This window comes from Chiloscyllium plagiosum, chromosome 11, assembly GCF_004010195.1.
Source record: "Chiloscyllium plagiosum isolate BGI_BamShark_2017 chromosome 11, ASM401019v2, whole genome shotgun sequence".
Classification (NCBI taxonomy): domain Eukaryota; kingdom Metazoa; phylum Chordata; class Chondrichthyes; order Orectolobiformes; family Hemiscylliidae; genus Chiloscyllium; species Chiloscyllium plagiosum.
The window spans coordinates 59,741,577-59,757,815 of NC_057720.1; the positions used below are offsets into that span (position 1 = coordinate 59,741,577).

Below are 16,239 nucleotides of genomic sequence, written 5' to 3' on the forward strand. Positions count from 1 at the left end.
TATTGTGTACAGTTCTGGTCTCCTTCCTATCGGAAGGATGTTGCAAAACGTGAAAGGATTCTGAAAAGATTTAGGATTTGAGCTATAGAGAGAGGTTAAAGATGCTGGGCTGTTTTTCCTGGAGCGTCGGAGGGGTTTATAATGAAGGGCATGGATAGACAAGGTCTTTTCCCTGGGGTGGGGAGTCCAGAATTAGAAGGCATAGGTTTAGGGTGAGAGGGCAAAGATATAAAAGGGATCTAGGGGCAACTTTTCATACAAAGGATGGTGTGTGTATGGAATGAGCTGCCAGAAGAAGTGGTGAAGGCTAGTACAATTGCAACATTTAAAAGACATCTGGATGGGTATATGAATAGGAAGGGTTTAGAGGGATATGGGCCAAGTACTGGCAAATGCGATTAGATTATGATAGGATATCTAGTCGGTATGGACAAGATGGACCAAAGGATCTGTTTCCATGCTATGACGCTAAGTTGCAGACAGTGGTTACTTCAGATACTTGAACCAAGGTTCAAGTAGGAGATAGCTTTATATATGAAACAGTTTTTCAAGGATCGTTCTCCTTTCAGCACCACCATTTTTTTTTTAAATGGTCTTGGTTGCTGCAATTCTCATCTAAGAAGCTAAATGAGCATTAGTTTGAATACAACCAAATGAACTTAAACAGAGGAGTAAGGAGTCAACAGGCACTGAGCATTTAATGTCTATTATTTGGACCATGAGAAGAAAACAAACTTGTTTAATACATTAACCACACCTCTTTAGGTTTTCACAGAATGGCTTTCGCAAAACAATCCAGGAAAAACACAACTTTATTTCCCAGAATTGTGTCATACATACACTGCTACAATCCATTATACAAATGAATGTATATACACTGGGAAAATATATACAACCTGAAAGACACTACATAATGATCAGTATATACGCTTTATACAGTGGTGCCATAGGAGATGCCTGTGCAAAATAGACTGTGTACAGGAACCCTGAATTATTAACAAACATCAGTGATCAATCATCATTTGTTTAGATCATGGAAAATATTTTGTTTTTCTTGAGTTTCCTGACAACCAACCCCAGTCTTTCTTGATCCCTGGCTTTAAATAAAGTCATTAAATATACAATGACCATGCAAAACAAATCACAAACACATGCTTTGGCACCCCAAACAAATTCTGAATACTGAAAAGTCATCTTTTCTCCATGAAAACCAGATTAACAGTTTTAATAATTATGATCCATTGAAACCATAATTTTCAACTATAGAGCCACATGGGGAAAATTCTCAAGCTGCAGAACTTTTTCAGTAATTAGAAAAATGGCACCTTATATTACATAATGACCCAAATTGTCTAATCTGGACCAAAATTCCTATTTTCTGACCCAGATTGGGCAAACATTACCAACAGTACTTACCATCCCAGGACTTTTGGGTCTGGGTCAAACTTCCAATGCAGGAAAACCCCATTGTGTCTCAGAATTGGGAACATTGTCATTGTGTGCTCCAAACACTAGGAAGTTGCCAATAATCACTTAGTGTCTGGTGTCCAACTGTTTAAAGAACAGAAGTTCTGGGTCTTGAATTATAAAGCCAACTAGCCCAAAAATCCTTGTGTGTATACAGATGTATTGTGTATATTACACAGAATGACCTTTCATACACATCTGTTTTCTATATATATTGAATTGCCTTAATTCTTACAAGCCCATTCTTTTGTTTGTGTATTAGATACCCAAGCATACATATTGACCTTATATGTGCACCATGCTGTATATACAGTGCAGGCAAAAACAATACCAGTGCTAAATTCTCTATTTCTAATAATCTACAGCAGAAAATACAATGTCATCCAGCCTTGTCTTAACTTTGTACCGTACTCTCAACCACTATACAACATTATTAAATCAAAGCTGTAAAGTAAAATTTACAATGCAAGATATTGTTAAAGGTTTTTAAATTTGTTTTGTCTTATTCCAGTGCTTGATAAAGCTCACATTGCAGCAGTTGGCCTCAAAGGCAAACTTATTGCACATACTTTTTGTTTAATGATTACTCAGTGAGCATTCCACTTAGCAGCAAATATTGGGAGGTATATTTCCAGTCACTACCAAATTAGACTTTTCTGCTTTAAATTGCACAAACTCAAATCAGGACAATATTTACCAAAGCTACCATTAGGCTCAATATTTCTTGATGTACATTCTTTGTCTCCACAATAAACATATTTGTAGTAATATATATATTACTACAAATAACTCGACCAGAATTTTCAGTAGATTTTGAGACTTCTGAAATACATTTCTTTTTAAATTTCTCAATACCTTTAAGATTGCATTTTAAATTAGGCTGTAAGCTTCATAGCCTTTGTGGGGGCACAAGATACCAAGATCCTTTCACCAATAACTTTTCTGTTTAGGTAAAAATTTGAAATAGAAAGTTAAACATTTTTTTTTATGTAGAATCAGAAGGAAGTCACTGTTAGGTTCAAACTATGTAGCTTAGTTCTTTCTGGAAACACAAAGGATGCAATTTACTTTTGTTTTCAAATGTTGTGGGACTAAATTATTTTTGTTGGATAAGATTCTAATATTGTGTTGTCTTTCGAACGAGAAAACAAACCAATAAAATGGTGGCTGCTTAAGTTTTCTACTTAAACTATCTTGTGGCCATATCTTCCACCCTTCCCAGACAGTGAACTTTGTCCCAGACTTCTTGCTTCAGCTTCTGGATAAGTAGAATTCATGAAGTTCCAGCTTCTGGAACAGCTGTAACCAAGCTTTGAGATTTCTGCTGGGAAGGAAGATAGTGCTATCATCAACATGGATGGCCAGGTAAAACACAAATGCAATAATATAAAATAGATATGCCAAGCATGTAAATGACATACAAGTGTTTCCAAAATGAAAACTTTTGTGGTGTTGGTACTGTGAGAGATTATATCAGACAGGTAGACAATCCTTTATCCAAAAGGCTCCAAAGTCCAAAGGTTTTTAAAGTTTTTTTTCTTATTAACAAGATTGTTTAGCGTGCAAACAGTTAACCCAAGTCAACACCCACTTGATGCATATGACTCAGATGCGACGTGGGGTGTGTGGCCCAGCACCAGCAGGCCTTGATTCTGTTTCAAGGCCTTGTTTTACTTAATGTGTGCGCTCCTCTGTTAAGATTTTTAAAAAATTTCACCATCAAACTGTCACTTATTCTGAAATTCGGAAAATTCTGGACTCCAAAAACCAGCCAGTTCCGAGCATTTTGGTTAAAGGATTGTGCACCGGTACAAAACTTATGAATCTACTAGTCCAGTCATTTCATTAGAAAAACTGTGTAAATTCTAAGTTTGTAGAGTACAACTGAATGCAATAAAGGAAAATAGCCTATTATGTTTTTAACGAACAGCAAAAATAACTAAACATCATTTATATAAAAAGCATAACAGTTAGAGACACTGCCCTACTCAATTTCATATATCCTGAATTGCCAATCTATAATTATATTACAGTAAGGGGTTAATGCAGACTCCTTAAAAAGGTTTCCAGTTAAGAATTTAAATTGTTGCTGCAAAGGTTGCTGTCACGATTACTAACCATTTCATGTTCAGCAAAAATACTTCCCTTATTTACTGTTATAAAATGGCTGTTGAATTGAAAGAGGTTATTTGACCCACTACATTCATGCTGGAACTCTCCAACAGCAACTGAGGCCCTGAAATGTATTAATTTATCTAATAACTATTCAAGTCCCTTTTGAAAGCCAAGGTTGAATCTTCTTACACCATACTCTCAGGCTATATGTTAACAATTCACGTGTAAAAAAGGTTTTTCCCTCCTATTGCTTCTTTTACCAACCACCTTAAATTGGTGTCCCCACGTTCTTGAACCTGTCCATGGGGATGGTTTCAAGCACTGCTATCAAATTTCCTCTTATTCAACAGTCCCATCAGTAGTACCTGGTATGAGACATATTACTCCAAACTGATCCACTGTTTCTCATAGGTTTACCAAAACATCCTTGTGATACAAGCCCCATGGGGGAATTCTTAACTAAACAATCCTCAATGAAGAAATTATTGTTATGATCTCAGTAAATATAAGTAACATCTTTTAAAAAACACTGATCGAGCAAGAATTATGAGGTAACAACCATTCCTTTCACTTCCCATACAACTGTGACACCAATTTCCAACTTTGCCTCTCGTATGCTTGATCTCCACTCACTTATGAATTTGGGCTTTGACTAATCTGAAATAGCAGCTTCATTCCTTTCAAGATCCATAAAGACAGTTGACAACTAAACACCATACTCCTATACACTTGGGTTTACAAATGTCTTGTTGGCACAAGGCTACAGGTTCCCCAGAGACTAGCTGTATTCTTTAATAAACCTTGTTAAACAGACTGGCAAATCTTGAAGCAAAGTAGCAGAACAGTCCATTTCACAATTCTGCTCTTACCCTGAAAAATCTTTAACTATCACACACTAGCCTCTCTGATCTTCCCTGCTGCAGTCTCTTTGTTATTTAATATGTGAATTTTCCATCCTATGTTTATCCTTCTCTCAGGACAAAGGTTGCTAGTACCAGTTCTTCTTTAAAAAAACTTCTAATTGATAAAAACTCTTAAAAGTCCTTTACAAATATGTTTAAAAAGTTACAATTTCTGTGCAATCAACAAGTTTTCCTTATTGTAACGCTTCCAGATTAAGGCTCATCACACTCCGTTTTGTACCCTATCCATACTTTCAAATTCAGGATGCCATATGCACCATTGCCTTCTCAACCTGCCCTACAATCTTTGTTAATTTGTTCAAATGTATCCCTCGATCTCTCTACGCATTTTCAAATCTTACCCCTTAAAGCCTCTTCCTACCAAAATGAATTATTTCAGACTTCTCAACCACATGTCTGACCATTCCACCAGCCTGTCTTCGTCCTCTTGAAATTCACCACCGTACCGCAAAAGTCAGAACACTTCCAAGTTTTGTTGCCATCTGCAATTTGCCCAGATACCCAAGACTACATAAAGAAAAACAGTGATCCTGGGGAACCTGCATAATGAACTTCTGAAAACGACCATTCATTACTTTGTTTTATTTGTAATTTTGTATGAAACGAAGTATTTTCTACCCCACGTCCATGATGGTTCAAAAATACGCTCAGAGAGGAACTTCGCTATTCTCATAACCTCTGGAAGATCAGAGTCACAGTTGCAAGTCAGGAGCACCTGGTTGCTGTTACGTTAGTGAAAACAGTAGTGAAACACTCTTCCCACTACTTGTCCCACTTCCTAATTTCATGAATCAGCATTAGGTAGGGTGTTGCATTTGATTGCTTTGTAAAATGGATATAGTAAGCATTAATATTTCTGTAGTCTTACCATTTTGTATATTCATTTCTTTGCTTGAAGTAAAGAATTTAGGCTTTGGTGACTTTTAACAACTACTTAATTCGAAGTGTAACCACTGGTAACGTGTCTGAATTTTTATGTACAGTTCACGTCTGGATAAAATACTTGCAGATGTCAATGAGGTTTTACTTTAATATTAATCACTTTTTGTGAATGCTTGAGGACAGAATTGTTAGATGTAAACGAGATAATGACAGAAATTACAATGACAGACTCATGCAATGGTTTTACGTATAGCAGTGTTAACAATCAGTGAAGAGCCAGATCAGTCTGGCTTTTTGTGACACATGCTCATACAGATACATCATTACCAACCTTTGTCGTCATTCAGGGAGGGTTTTACACCAGCAATTGTGCAATCATTCACCTGAACAGACTCACAAAAAAAACAAAGGGCACACAGGGAAGAAAATGTCAGAAAGGAGAAACAACAGGTTCTAGATAGGAAATCTGAAACTTCATTGCAATGAGATTTTACTGAAATTGTTTCTTCACATATATGCAATAATGGTTTATTGAACACCAGTTTTTTTTGTAAAATGAATAGTATAGAATTAACTATCCCTTAATTGAGTCCTTTTGCCCTTTCTTTTTTATTAGGCCCCTTGGACAAAAATGAAATATAAACAGCATGTAGAGGTTTTTTGTTATCCATATCAAAGTATCATCTGCTGCAAAATGTACAAATTGTGTTTTCTTGAGATAAACTCGCACTCTACTAAATACTTTGTAGTTGGCTCATATAAAAGAATAGGACTCAATTATTCTGGTTTGCTATCAAAAGCAAATTTTAGATGTTTATTTTTGGAAAGAGAAAAAAACCAGAATGGACCACAAAGTAAGTCAAATATCTGCTGGCCTTTATTATTGCCTCTGAGTAGATAGTTAATGGGCTAGTTGGAAGTCTTCCATTTTTGTTTAATCAGGGAATAATGAATAGTGAGCAAAGGGGAAAACAAATTAGCTTTACTTTATCCTGAATCTTCCTGGCAAACTGAGCAGTTGTGAACATGATCTGTTTGGATATATGTTCCTACTTATAAAGTTGCTGATGGTCTTACAGACTCTCTCATTAGGGAAAGGTGACTGGTGGTGATTTAACCTGAAGGTCACTAACCTCAGCAAGGGACAGGTTGAGAAGGAGAGCTTTCATGGTAACTTCAGCTGATGTACAAACTGAACCCATGCTGTTGCCATCACCAAATAGGCTATCAAGCCAACTGAGCTAACCTACCCTACTCTGCTTATAAGCCACCAAAATACAAGCAAGCTAATCATAGCATTACCAGCAGGAAAAGATTAGATTACCGACAGTGTGGAAACAGGCCATTTGGCCTAACAAGTCCAGATTGACCCTCTGAAGAGTAACCCACCCAGACCCATTCCCCTAACCTATATTAACCCTGCACCTAACACTATGGGCAATTTAGTATGGCCAATTTACCTAACCTGCATATATTTGGACTATGGGAGGAAACTGGAGTACCCGGAGGAAACCCACGCAGACACGGGGACAATGTGCAAATTCCACAGAGTGTCACCCGAGGCAGGAAACCCGGGTTCCTGGTGCTGTGAAGCAACAGTGCTAACCACTGAGACACCAGGTGAAAACACAACTCCAGTCCACATTACATATCCCTGCTATTAGCGATGTTTGAACAGAGCTCTGATAAATTAGAGTTGATGTTTCCCTGTAGCTGTGATTCTGCATTCTGTTTTGTTATCATCATGTACTTGTGTTTGGCATTATTTGCCTGGATAGCATGCAAAACAAGACTTTTCACTGTATCTTAATACATGTGACAATAATAAACTCACGTGAAACCAAATTAGAAAACCATTTGATTGAACCCATTTAAAGCAGTAGGAGAGCCTCCACTGCGCCGTGCCGTGCCCCCCCCCCCCACCCCACCCACCACCACCACCACACACACAGCATGGTTAAGTTGCTGCCTAATGATGGTTCAACCAGATGTTGCATAACTGCAGAGAAGTGAATGCAGTAACTGAGGCAATGCCCCAGCAACTTTCTAGAGACTGAACCAAGTGGTAGTATTTGAATTGTGTAGTTCATGTATTGATATACAGCGACACTTGGGAGTGCCACTTGGAATAATTAGAATTTTTTTTAGGAAATTACAAACTGCTGAGTTTGTGATGAAACTTTGCCAATTCACAAATTTCAGCACAACAGCTGTTCCACTGACTATCTTGGCCTTCAATTGGATCAAATCAGTCTGGTGAGTGGAGTGCCAGGCATCTTATTGAGAAGTTGAAAGCTATGTTCATCAATGATCCAGTGCTGGCTGCACCAAATTTCACCAAACCTTTTTAGATTGTCAATTTATGCAAGTGACTTTGGGGTAGGTGCAGTTCTGTGACAAGATGATGAATCTAGCTGAAACACATAAGGAGTAGTGTTACTCCTTATGGCAAAGACCATGGGAAATGGGAATGGGACTAAAAATGAGGAATGCCTCAAAAGATATTGCATTTGTGGCTAAATTACCATGAAATCCTCTGCAATTACATTTAATTGACAGATTATTTAATAAGAGGGTGTTGTTCTAATTACTTACATTGACAATGTAGGAAGAAAGGTACATATTTTTAAGACCTTTTTATAAGTTACTCCAATTAACTCAAGTCAAGTGGAAGCTTACCTCCAAATTACTCCTTGCCTTCTTCAAAACATCATGTGTTCTTGTTACTGAAAGAAGAATTGCAGCTGTTAGCAGATTCTGATCACTAGAAAATAAACCCAACAACTGCTAATAGTAGTTAATTGCAGAAACAATTTCCCTCTGGTTTTCCCCCATGAATTGCTCTTCTAAGTTGGTAATTCAGCAAGTTCTATACATAGCTGGAACCTTCCTCCCTCCAATATCTCATGTGAGTTACTGGTCGTCTTATGTTTTATCTAAATCTTGGACGTTAATAGGCTACAAAAACACTTAGAAAATGAGGAATAAAAAAAGGAATGTCTTGTTGTGGTCACCTACCATGCACCATTCCAACAGGAGTTTCTGTTCAGTGATGGGAACAAGAATCATGAATGCTTTTGTTAACTCCATAATCAAGGGTAAGGTGAGTTTGTTAGTAGTAAAAGGAGTGGAAAACTAAATTGGTCTATCTACCATGGGGCCTGGATTTTATTAGGCAGAGAAGCAGCCATTTCAGTGGTTTATTAAATCCAGCAGCTTTGGTCTATGTAAATTGGACTCTGCTCTTCTCACCTGATAGACTCGTGGGTAAACCGGCAATAATTTCTTTGAATGAATTTCCTGCCATGGGATTAAATCAGTATTACATTTTTGAACTCAAATGTGTTGGGTCACTGAAATAGAGAGTTACTGAAGAATCAGAGGTCCTAGTTAGCACCACATTGAGTTTTTGGGAAGAGTTATGGTTTGGAAAACATGAAGACTATGAAATTTTAAATCCACAGCAGGAATGAGATTTTCTTATACAAGTTCCACACCAGAAACCAGCCAGATAGACTTCGCAGCCCAGGTAAAAAATTTCAGAAAAAAAACCATGCTCAAGGATAATGTCTGTCAATGTTAAATTAAAGATTGTACAGTACATTGTTAAGGCCGTCAGGTGTGATCATTGGACAAGAATTGGTGGTGTTGCCAGGTAGGAGGAAGCAATGTCAGGGTGACATTATGGGGATAGAAGTGTGTTTGTAGACTAGCTTGTTGGATACTGAGGGCACATTTCTGCACCTCCTGACCCAGAGACAGATCTACCTGATGGACACGGCTCTATTCACCTCAGGCCTGGGAAATCCAATCAACAAGGGTTATAAACAGAAAAACTTTAAGAAGGCTACATGCTTGCAGTTTTACAAAGGGTTTACCCAATAATGCTTCTTCATTGTGGATTGGTTACCTGCAAGACATTCCACATCTTAAAATTATACAGAGCCAAATGGAAGGCAGATTGGGTTCCTTCTTCAGACTTTAAATGTTTAACTTCCCATCTTATTCAAATCCAACCATTTTGGGAAATAAAAGTTACTGTTCTCAATTGTGCAGCCTTATGACATGACAGTAAACTTGGCACATTTCCTAAACAAAAGGTTCACAATCCTGTGCTTTGGAGGCAAGATAGGAAGAGTATTGCTATAGGCAGAATAATGGGGTTCGTGGAAGCTGCTACATTCCAGTTGTGGTCCTTAAGTGCTAGTTAATGGCCTCATATCACTGCTGCTCCTGGCAGACCTATTGCCATATGGTGTACACAGCACCTGAGACACTTGATATATGGATCCCTGGATCAATGACACTAGGTTCATGATTGAGAAAATGGACGTTAGAAATTGGAGTGGAGTGAGGCATTGTGTTACTGGTATCCATCTCTCTACAATTGCTACTGGTGCCCCTTCTCCTTGCCATGACCCCCGCCCCCCTGGAAGATTATCTACGTGTGAAAAAGAATGTCCTTCTGAAAGCAGCCAATGCTTCACCTGCAGAATGGTTGACCATGACCAGGCAATATCTCTGCCCTTGGGGTCATCCTTCTATGAGGAGGCCTGTTGTGGTTTGGTGGGCCTCTCCATGAACACACAGCCCTGGTCCCTCTATTTCTCCAGCTGGCAGATGGGTCCTCACTACCTAAACAAGATTATGCCCAAGGACTCAGATTCACAAAAAGATCCCCTTGGGCATTAACCTAAGGTTTGGGAGAGCTTATGGTCACTTTCCATTTGTGTAAAAATGGCATTTTGACATGTTAAAGGGAATAAGAGAATCCAATTTGTCAAATAAATTTGCTTTTCTGTTGTATATCCACATACAGTAAGGCAATTTTAAGTATTGTTTTTACATACGCTGATTGACAATGAACTGCTCCATTCCTTCCTTCACTTGATTTGTAGCCTTCAGCCGACTGATTGCATTCTGCAGCAGGCTTTCCTGTTCTGTTATCTTATTTCTCAGCCTGCATATCTCTTCCTTCATTGACTGCTCCTGTAAATAATCACAGCAACTGAACTTAAACCATGATGTTTACAATAATGCCATGAGATACCATATATTGCAATGCTAATTGTACTTCTAACTGGATGCTACTGCTAGCAAGAAAGCTACTAGTCTTGCATTAAGATTGCTTTTGTCTTCATCGGGAGATGTTCCATTGCACTTTACAACCAATAAAACAATGATGCATGGAATATGGCAGACATTTGCACACAGCAAGTTCCCATACGTGCTAGTCTTATAGTGACAAGATCATGGAAAATGTGTAGCATATCTAATCTGATTTAAAAGAAGGATGGAATCCATCTTTAAAAATGTGCCTTCTAAGTGTTTGGGGAATAAACCAATCTTACAATAACATGTTCTGTTGTGCATCATTTGTATTGGGTTATGCCTGAGTATAACATTTTAAGAAACAGGGGTAGGTGACTGATTACACAAGCCTGTTCTTCCATGGCTGATCTGATTGTAGCGTTAACTCCACAGTCCTGCCTGCCCACCATCAGTAGACACAAATATTTTATACCTGCATAGCACCATCTGAATGTGGTAAAGCAGCTCTCCAGAACATCTTCAGTAAGGAGCAAGTTTCATCCAGGATCTGGCGCAAAGTGTTAGTATTGGAGAACAGTTGCTTTACAGTCTGATGATCCAAATCCTGCCCATCAGATAAGAAGGATAACCTTAATGAGTGCCAGTCCTTAGCCCTATACATCTCTCCCAATGTACTCAGACTAAAACTATATTATGCACCCCTTCCTCATAAAATGTTATGAAACATTAACATTTCAATAGATAAATGTACCAGTTGATACACTAAGTTATATGAAGGCACAAGTTTGATATTCCTACTTTTGACTCCAGGAGCACAAAAGCACAATATTGTGTAAAATATCTGATCAACTTGATCTTTACCTATTCTTATAACAACAATTCCATTCCCAACAATATATATTTATCCAGTATCTATTTGAAAGGATGAACTGACACAATGTATTAATTGGAATGAGGTCAGCCAGGAAGACCTGACAGAATATGTGTTCCCTGATTGGGGCTGTTAATCTGGTCTGATCAGAGAGTCCTGGCTGACATATATAAACAGTGTCAGGGATTCTGTTCATTCGAGGAGCCAATTCTAAGGTAGCTTGGTCAGTGTTATGTACTATGCACATTTAAATAAAAAAATATTTGGTGACAGGATACTGGCCTTGGGTGGAGTTATTTCACACAGCAACAGCTGTTTTATCTGAACTTAGAGTCATAGAGATGCACAGCACAGAACCAGACCCTTCGGTCCATCTTGTTCATGCCAATCAGATATCCCAACCCAATCTAGTCCCACCTGCCAGCACCTGGCCCACAGCCCCCCAAACCCTTCCTATTCATATACCCATCCAGATCATTTTTAAATGTTGCAATTGTACTAGACTCCACCACTTCCTCTGGTAGCTCATTCCATACACATACCACCCTCAGTGAAAAAATTGCCCCTTAGGTCTCTTTTATATCTTTCCCCTCTCAATCTAAATCTATGCCCTTTAGTTCTGGACACCCCTATCCCAGAGAAAAGACTTTGTCTATTTATCCTATCCATGTCCCTCAGGATTTTATAAACCTCTATAAGGTCACTCCTCATCCTCCGACGCTCCAGGGAAAACAGCCCCAGCCTATTCAACCTCTTCCTCTCGCTCAAATCCTCCAACCCTGGCAACATCCTTGTAAATCTTTTCTGAACCTTTTCAAGTTTCACAACATCTTTCCAATAGGAAGGAGATCAGAATTGCACAGAATATTCCAACAGTGGCCTAACCAATGTCCTGTGCAGCAGCAACAAGACCTCCCAACTCCTGTACTCAATGCTCTGACCAATAAAGGAAAGCATACCAAATGCCTTCTTCACCATCCTACCTACCTGCAACTCCACTTTCAAGGAGCTATGAACCTCCACTCCAAGGTCTCTTTGTTCAGCAACACTCCCTAGGACTTACTATTAAGTGTGACAGTCCTGCTAAGATTTGCTTTTCCAAAATGCAGCATCTCACATTTATCTAAATTAAACTCCATCTGCCACTTCTCAGCCCACTGGTCCATCTGATCAAGATCCTGTTGTAATCTAAGGTAACCTTCTTCGCTGTCCACTACACCTCCAACTTCTGGGTGGGATGTTGAGAGGGTCGATGTGGACTCGATGGGCCAAATGACTTGCTTCCACACTGTAGGGATTCTATGATAGCTTTAATTGTCCAATGCATTTAGCAATAATGTGATAAGCACGTTAACGTCTTCCTGTTCTTACCTTAGATCCATTAATTTCTAGAAAAGCAGCATTAACACAGGATTGGACAATAGACTCCATTCTCTGAACCAATATTCTGCCCTCCATGATCTGCTGTTGAAGTGCATTGTAGTCATCAATATGCCCAATCACATGACAGCCATTCTTCTTGGCAAACTCATCATCTATTCCAGAGCATGAGGCCTGGCTCATGGAATCGCTGAAATAACCATCTAAAAACGGGGATAAAGAAAGTACATGGACCTCAATGCATGTCCTTAAACATTAAATAATTGAAAATCTTTGCACTATCGCACAATTAACTTAAAATAGCACTCAGAAATTTCACCCCAACAGAAACCAGTTAATTAAAAATAGTGCACTGATGAATGTCTACATAGGGCTGTTAATGTTTCTCTTTTCCCAAGAGAAAGGCTGGGATCTGTCACTCACCTTTGAACAGCATATCTCTGCCCCTCCCACCCTGATCCTAGGAACATTCTAGCTGGGCTATTCATGGTCTGGGGCCAGATCCCTGGTCTCTGCTAAGGAGCAACTGAATGGCAAAAATATACCTATCAGTGGACTATGATATTTGTTATGCGATAGGAATGGGGGTAATCGTCCTGCTGACTACAAGAAAATAAAAATCTTCATAAAAATGTTGAGTCCGCTTCTAGATGTGGATATAGGTAAACATTTCATGGCCCCTTCACCAACTTTAGGAAGTTGGATCCTTCAACCTAACAGGTTGTAACTTGTGGGCAGTGGTTCCAACCAGCAAATTGCATGAAAAAGTCTGTGCATTTTCTGATTTCAATGTATAAGGAATCGATCCATCTGTGAATGAGGATACTGGCTGTAAGGAAACAGGAAATGCTGAAGGGAATGTGTGTCAGAGGAATTTCCCAGCTCAGTATTTCACAAATGCATAAACAGGCATGACATCCAATCCAAGCTGTCCACCATGAACGTAGGGACGCAGCCAAGGACAGATGGAGCACACTGCTATCTGTATAAAACAGCACAGATTTTCGAACAAACTATTTCAGAAATCTTGAAAAATATCCATACTACAAAGGTGGTGGTGCTGGACATCTTAAAATGCATAAAGGTGGATAAATCTCCGGGATCTACCTCTGGTCAGGGGTAGAAATCTGTGGGAAGCTAGGGAAGTGATTGCTGGGCCCCTTGCTAAGATATTTGGATCATCGATAGCCACAGGTGAAGTGCCATAAGACTGGAGGTTGGCGAACATGGTGCCACTATTTAAGAAAGGTGGTAAGGACAAGCCAGTATAGACTGGTAAGCCTGATATCGGTGATGGGCAAGTTGTTGGAGGGAATCCTGAGGGACAGGACTGATTTGGGATATTGTCTCACGAATTGGATTGAGTTTTTTGAAGAAGTAACAAAGAGGATTAATGAAGGCAGAGTGGTAAACAAGATCTATATAGAATTCAGTAATGCTTTCAACAAGGTTCCTCATGGTAGACTGGTTTGCAAGGTTAGATCTCATGGAATAGAGGGAGGTGTATTGAGATGGACAGAAAACTAGTTGGCAGAGAGGAAACAAAGAATAGGAATTAATGAGTCCTTTTCAAAATGGCAGGCAGTAACTAGTGGGGTGCCACAGGGACCAGTGCTGGGACCGCAACTATTCACAATATATATTAATGATTTGGATGAGGGAACAAAATATAACATCTCAAAGTTTGCAGGTAATACCAAGTTGGGTGGGAGGGTGAACTGTTATGAGGATGCTGAGATGCTTCAGCATGATCTGGACAGATTGGATCAGTGAGAAAATCAATGGCAGATGCAGTATAATTTGGATAAGTGCAAGGTTATTCACCTTAGAAGCAAAAACAAGGAGGCAGATTACGACCTGAATGGCTGTAAATTGGGAGAAGGGAGTGTGCAGCAGGATCTGTGTGTCTCTGTGCACCAGTTACTGAAGGTAGGTATTCAGGAGTACCAGGTAGTAAAGAAGGCAAATGGTGTGTTGGCCTTCATTGCGAAAGGTTGCGAGTACAGGAACAGGGATGTGTTGTTGCAGTTATACAGGCCCTTGGTGAGGCAACAACTAGAATATTGTGCGCAGTTTTTGTCTCCTTTTCTGAGGAAGGATGTTCTTACTTTCGAGGGAGTGCAGTCGAGGTTGACCAGACTGATTTGGGTATGGCAGGACTGATGTATGTGGAGAGATTGACTGGGTTAGGATTGTTTTCACTGGAGTTCAGACAAGTGAGGGGGGAATCTCATAGAGACTTATAAAATTCTAACAGGACTAGACAGGGTAGATGCAGGGAAGATGTACCCGTTGGTGGGTGCGTCCAGAACTAGGGGTCACAGTCTGAGGATTCAGGGTGGATCATTTAGGCCAGAGATGAGGAGACATTTCTTCGCCCAAAAAGTGGTGGGTCTGTGGAATTCATTGCCACAGGAAGTAGTTGATGCCAAAACATTGAATGTATTCAAGGGGTGGCTAGACATAGCGTTTGGGGCAAAAAAGATCAAAGGTTATGGGGAGAAAGCAGAGTTAGACTATTGAGTTAGATGATCAGACACGGTGGTGATGAATAGCAGAGCAAGCTCGAAGGGTTGAATGGCCTCAGCCTGCTCCTATCTTCTATATTTCTATTTTACCTACTTATTCGGATACAGAACTAGCTCAAAGGTAGAAGATAGAGGGTAGTGGTGGAGGGTTGCTTTTCAGACTAGAGGCCTTGTGACCAGTGGTGTGCCACAAGGTGTGATGCTAGGTCTACTGCTTTTTATCATTCATATAAAGGATTTAGATGTGAACATAGGAGGTATGGTTAGTAAGTTTGCAGATGACACCAAAATTGGAGGTGTAATGGCCTGCAAAAGAGATTATCTCAGAGACAATAGGGTCTTGATCATATGAGCAAATGGGTTAAGGAGTGACAGATGGAGTTTAATTTAGATAAATGTGAGGTGCAGCATTTTGGAGAGGCAAATCAGGGCAGAACTTATACACTTTATGATAAGGTCCTGGGGAGAGTTGCTGAAAAAAAGAGACCCTGAAAGAGAAGTCACAGGTAGATAGGACAGTGAAGACAACATTTGGTATGCTTGGCTTTATTGGTCAGTGCATTGAGTATAGGAGGTGGGAGGTCATGTTATGACTGTCCGGGACATTGGTTAGGCCACTTTTAGAATACTGCACGCGATTGTGGTCTCTCCACTATAGAAAGAACGTTGGTAACCTCATAGCATTTTATAAAATCGTGAGGGGTATGAATGGGTGAATAGATAAGGTCTTTTCCCCAGGGTGGAGGAGGCCAAAACTAGAGGGTGGTGCGCGTATGGAATGAGCTGCCAGTGGAAGTGGTGGAGGCTAGTACAATTACAATATTTAAAAGGCAATTGGTATATGGAAGGGAATGTTTTAGAGGGATATGGGCCAAATGCTGGCAAATGGGACTAGATCTATTTGGGATATCTGGTCGGCATGGACAAGCTGGACTGAAGAGTCTGTTTCTGTGCTGTACATATCTATAACTCTAAATAGAATAATCTGTTCAAAATTAAATTCATTTGAGGAGAGCAAATA

General features: G+C 39.5%; 1 protein-coding gene across 1 annotated transcript in view; it reads right to left on the bottom strand.

Annotated features, from left to right (window-relative positions):
- Positions 1–672: 672 nt before the first annotated feature.
- Positions 673–16,239, bottom strand: part of LOC122554446 (phosphodiesterase 4D interacting protein) — a 161,417-nt gene continuing 145,850 nt past the window's right edge. The window contains exons 36-41 of the mRNA XM_043699507.1: positions 12,682–12,893; positions 10,912–11,043; positions 10,238–10,376; positions 8,067–8,113; positions 5,719–5,779; positions 673–2,791 (exon numbers count right to left, since the gene is read on the bottom strand). Coding sequence (XP_043555442.1) covers positions 2,652–2,791; positions 5,719–5,779; positions 8,067–8,113; positions 10,238–10,376; positions 10,912–11,043; positions 12,682–12,893 — 731 coding nt within the window. The 3' untranslated portion in view covers positions 673–2,651. The remainder of the gene's footprint in view (positions 2,792–5,718; positions 5,780–8,066; positions 8,114–10,237; positions 10,377–10,911; positions 11,044–12,681; positions 12,894–16,239) is intronic.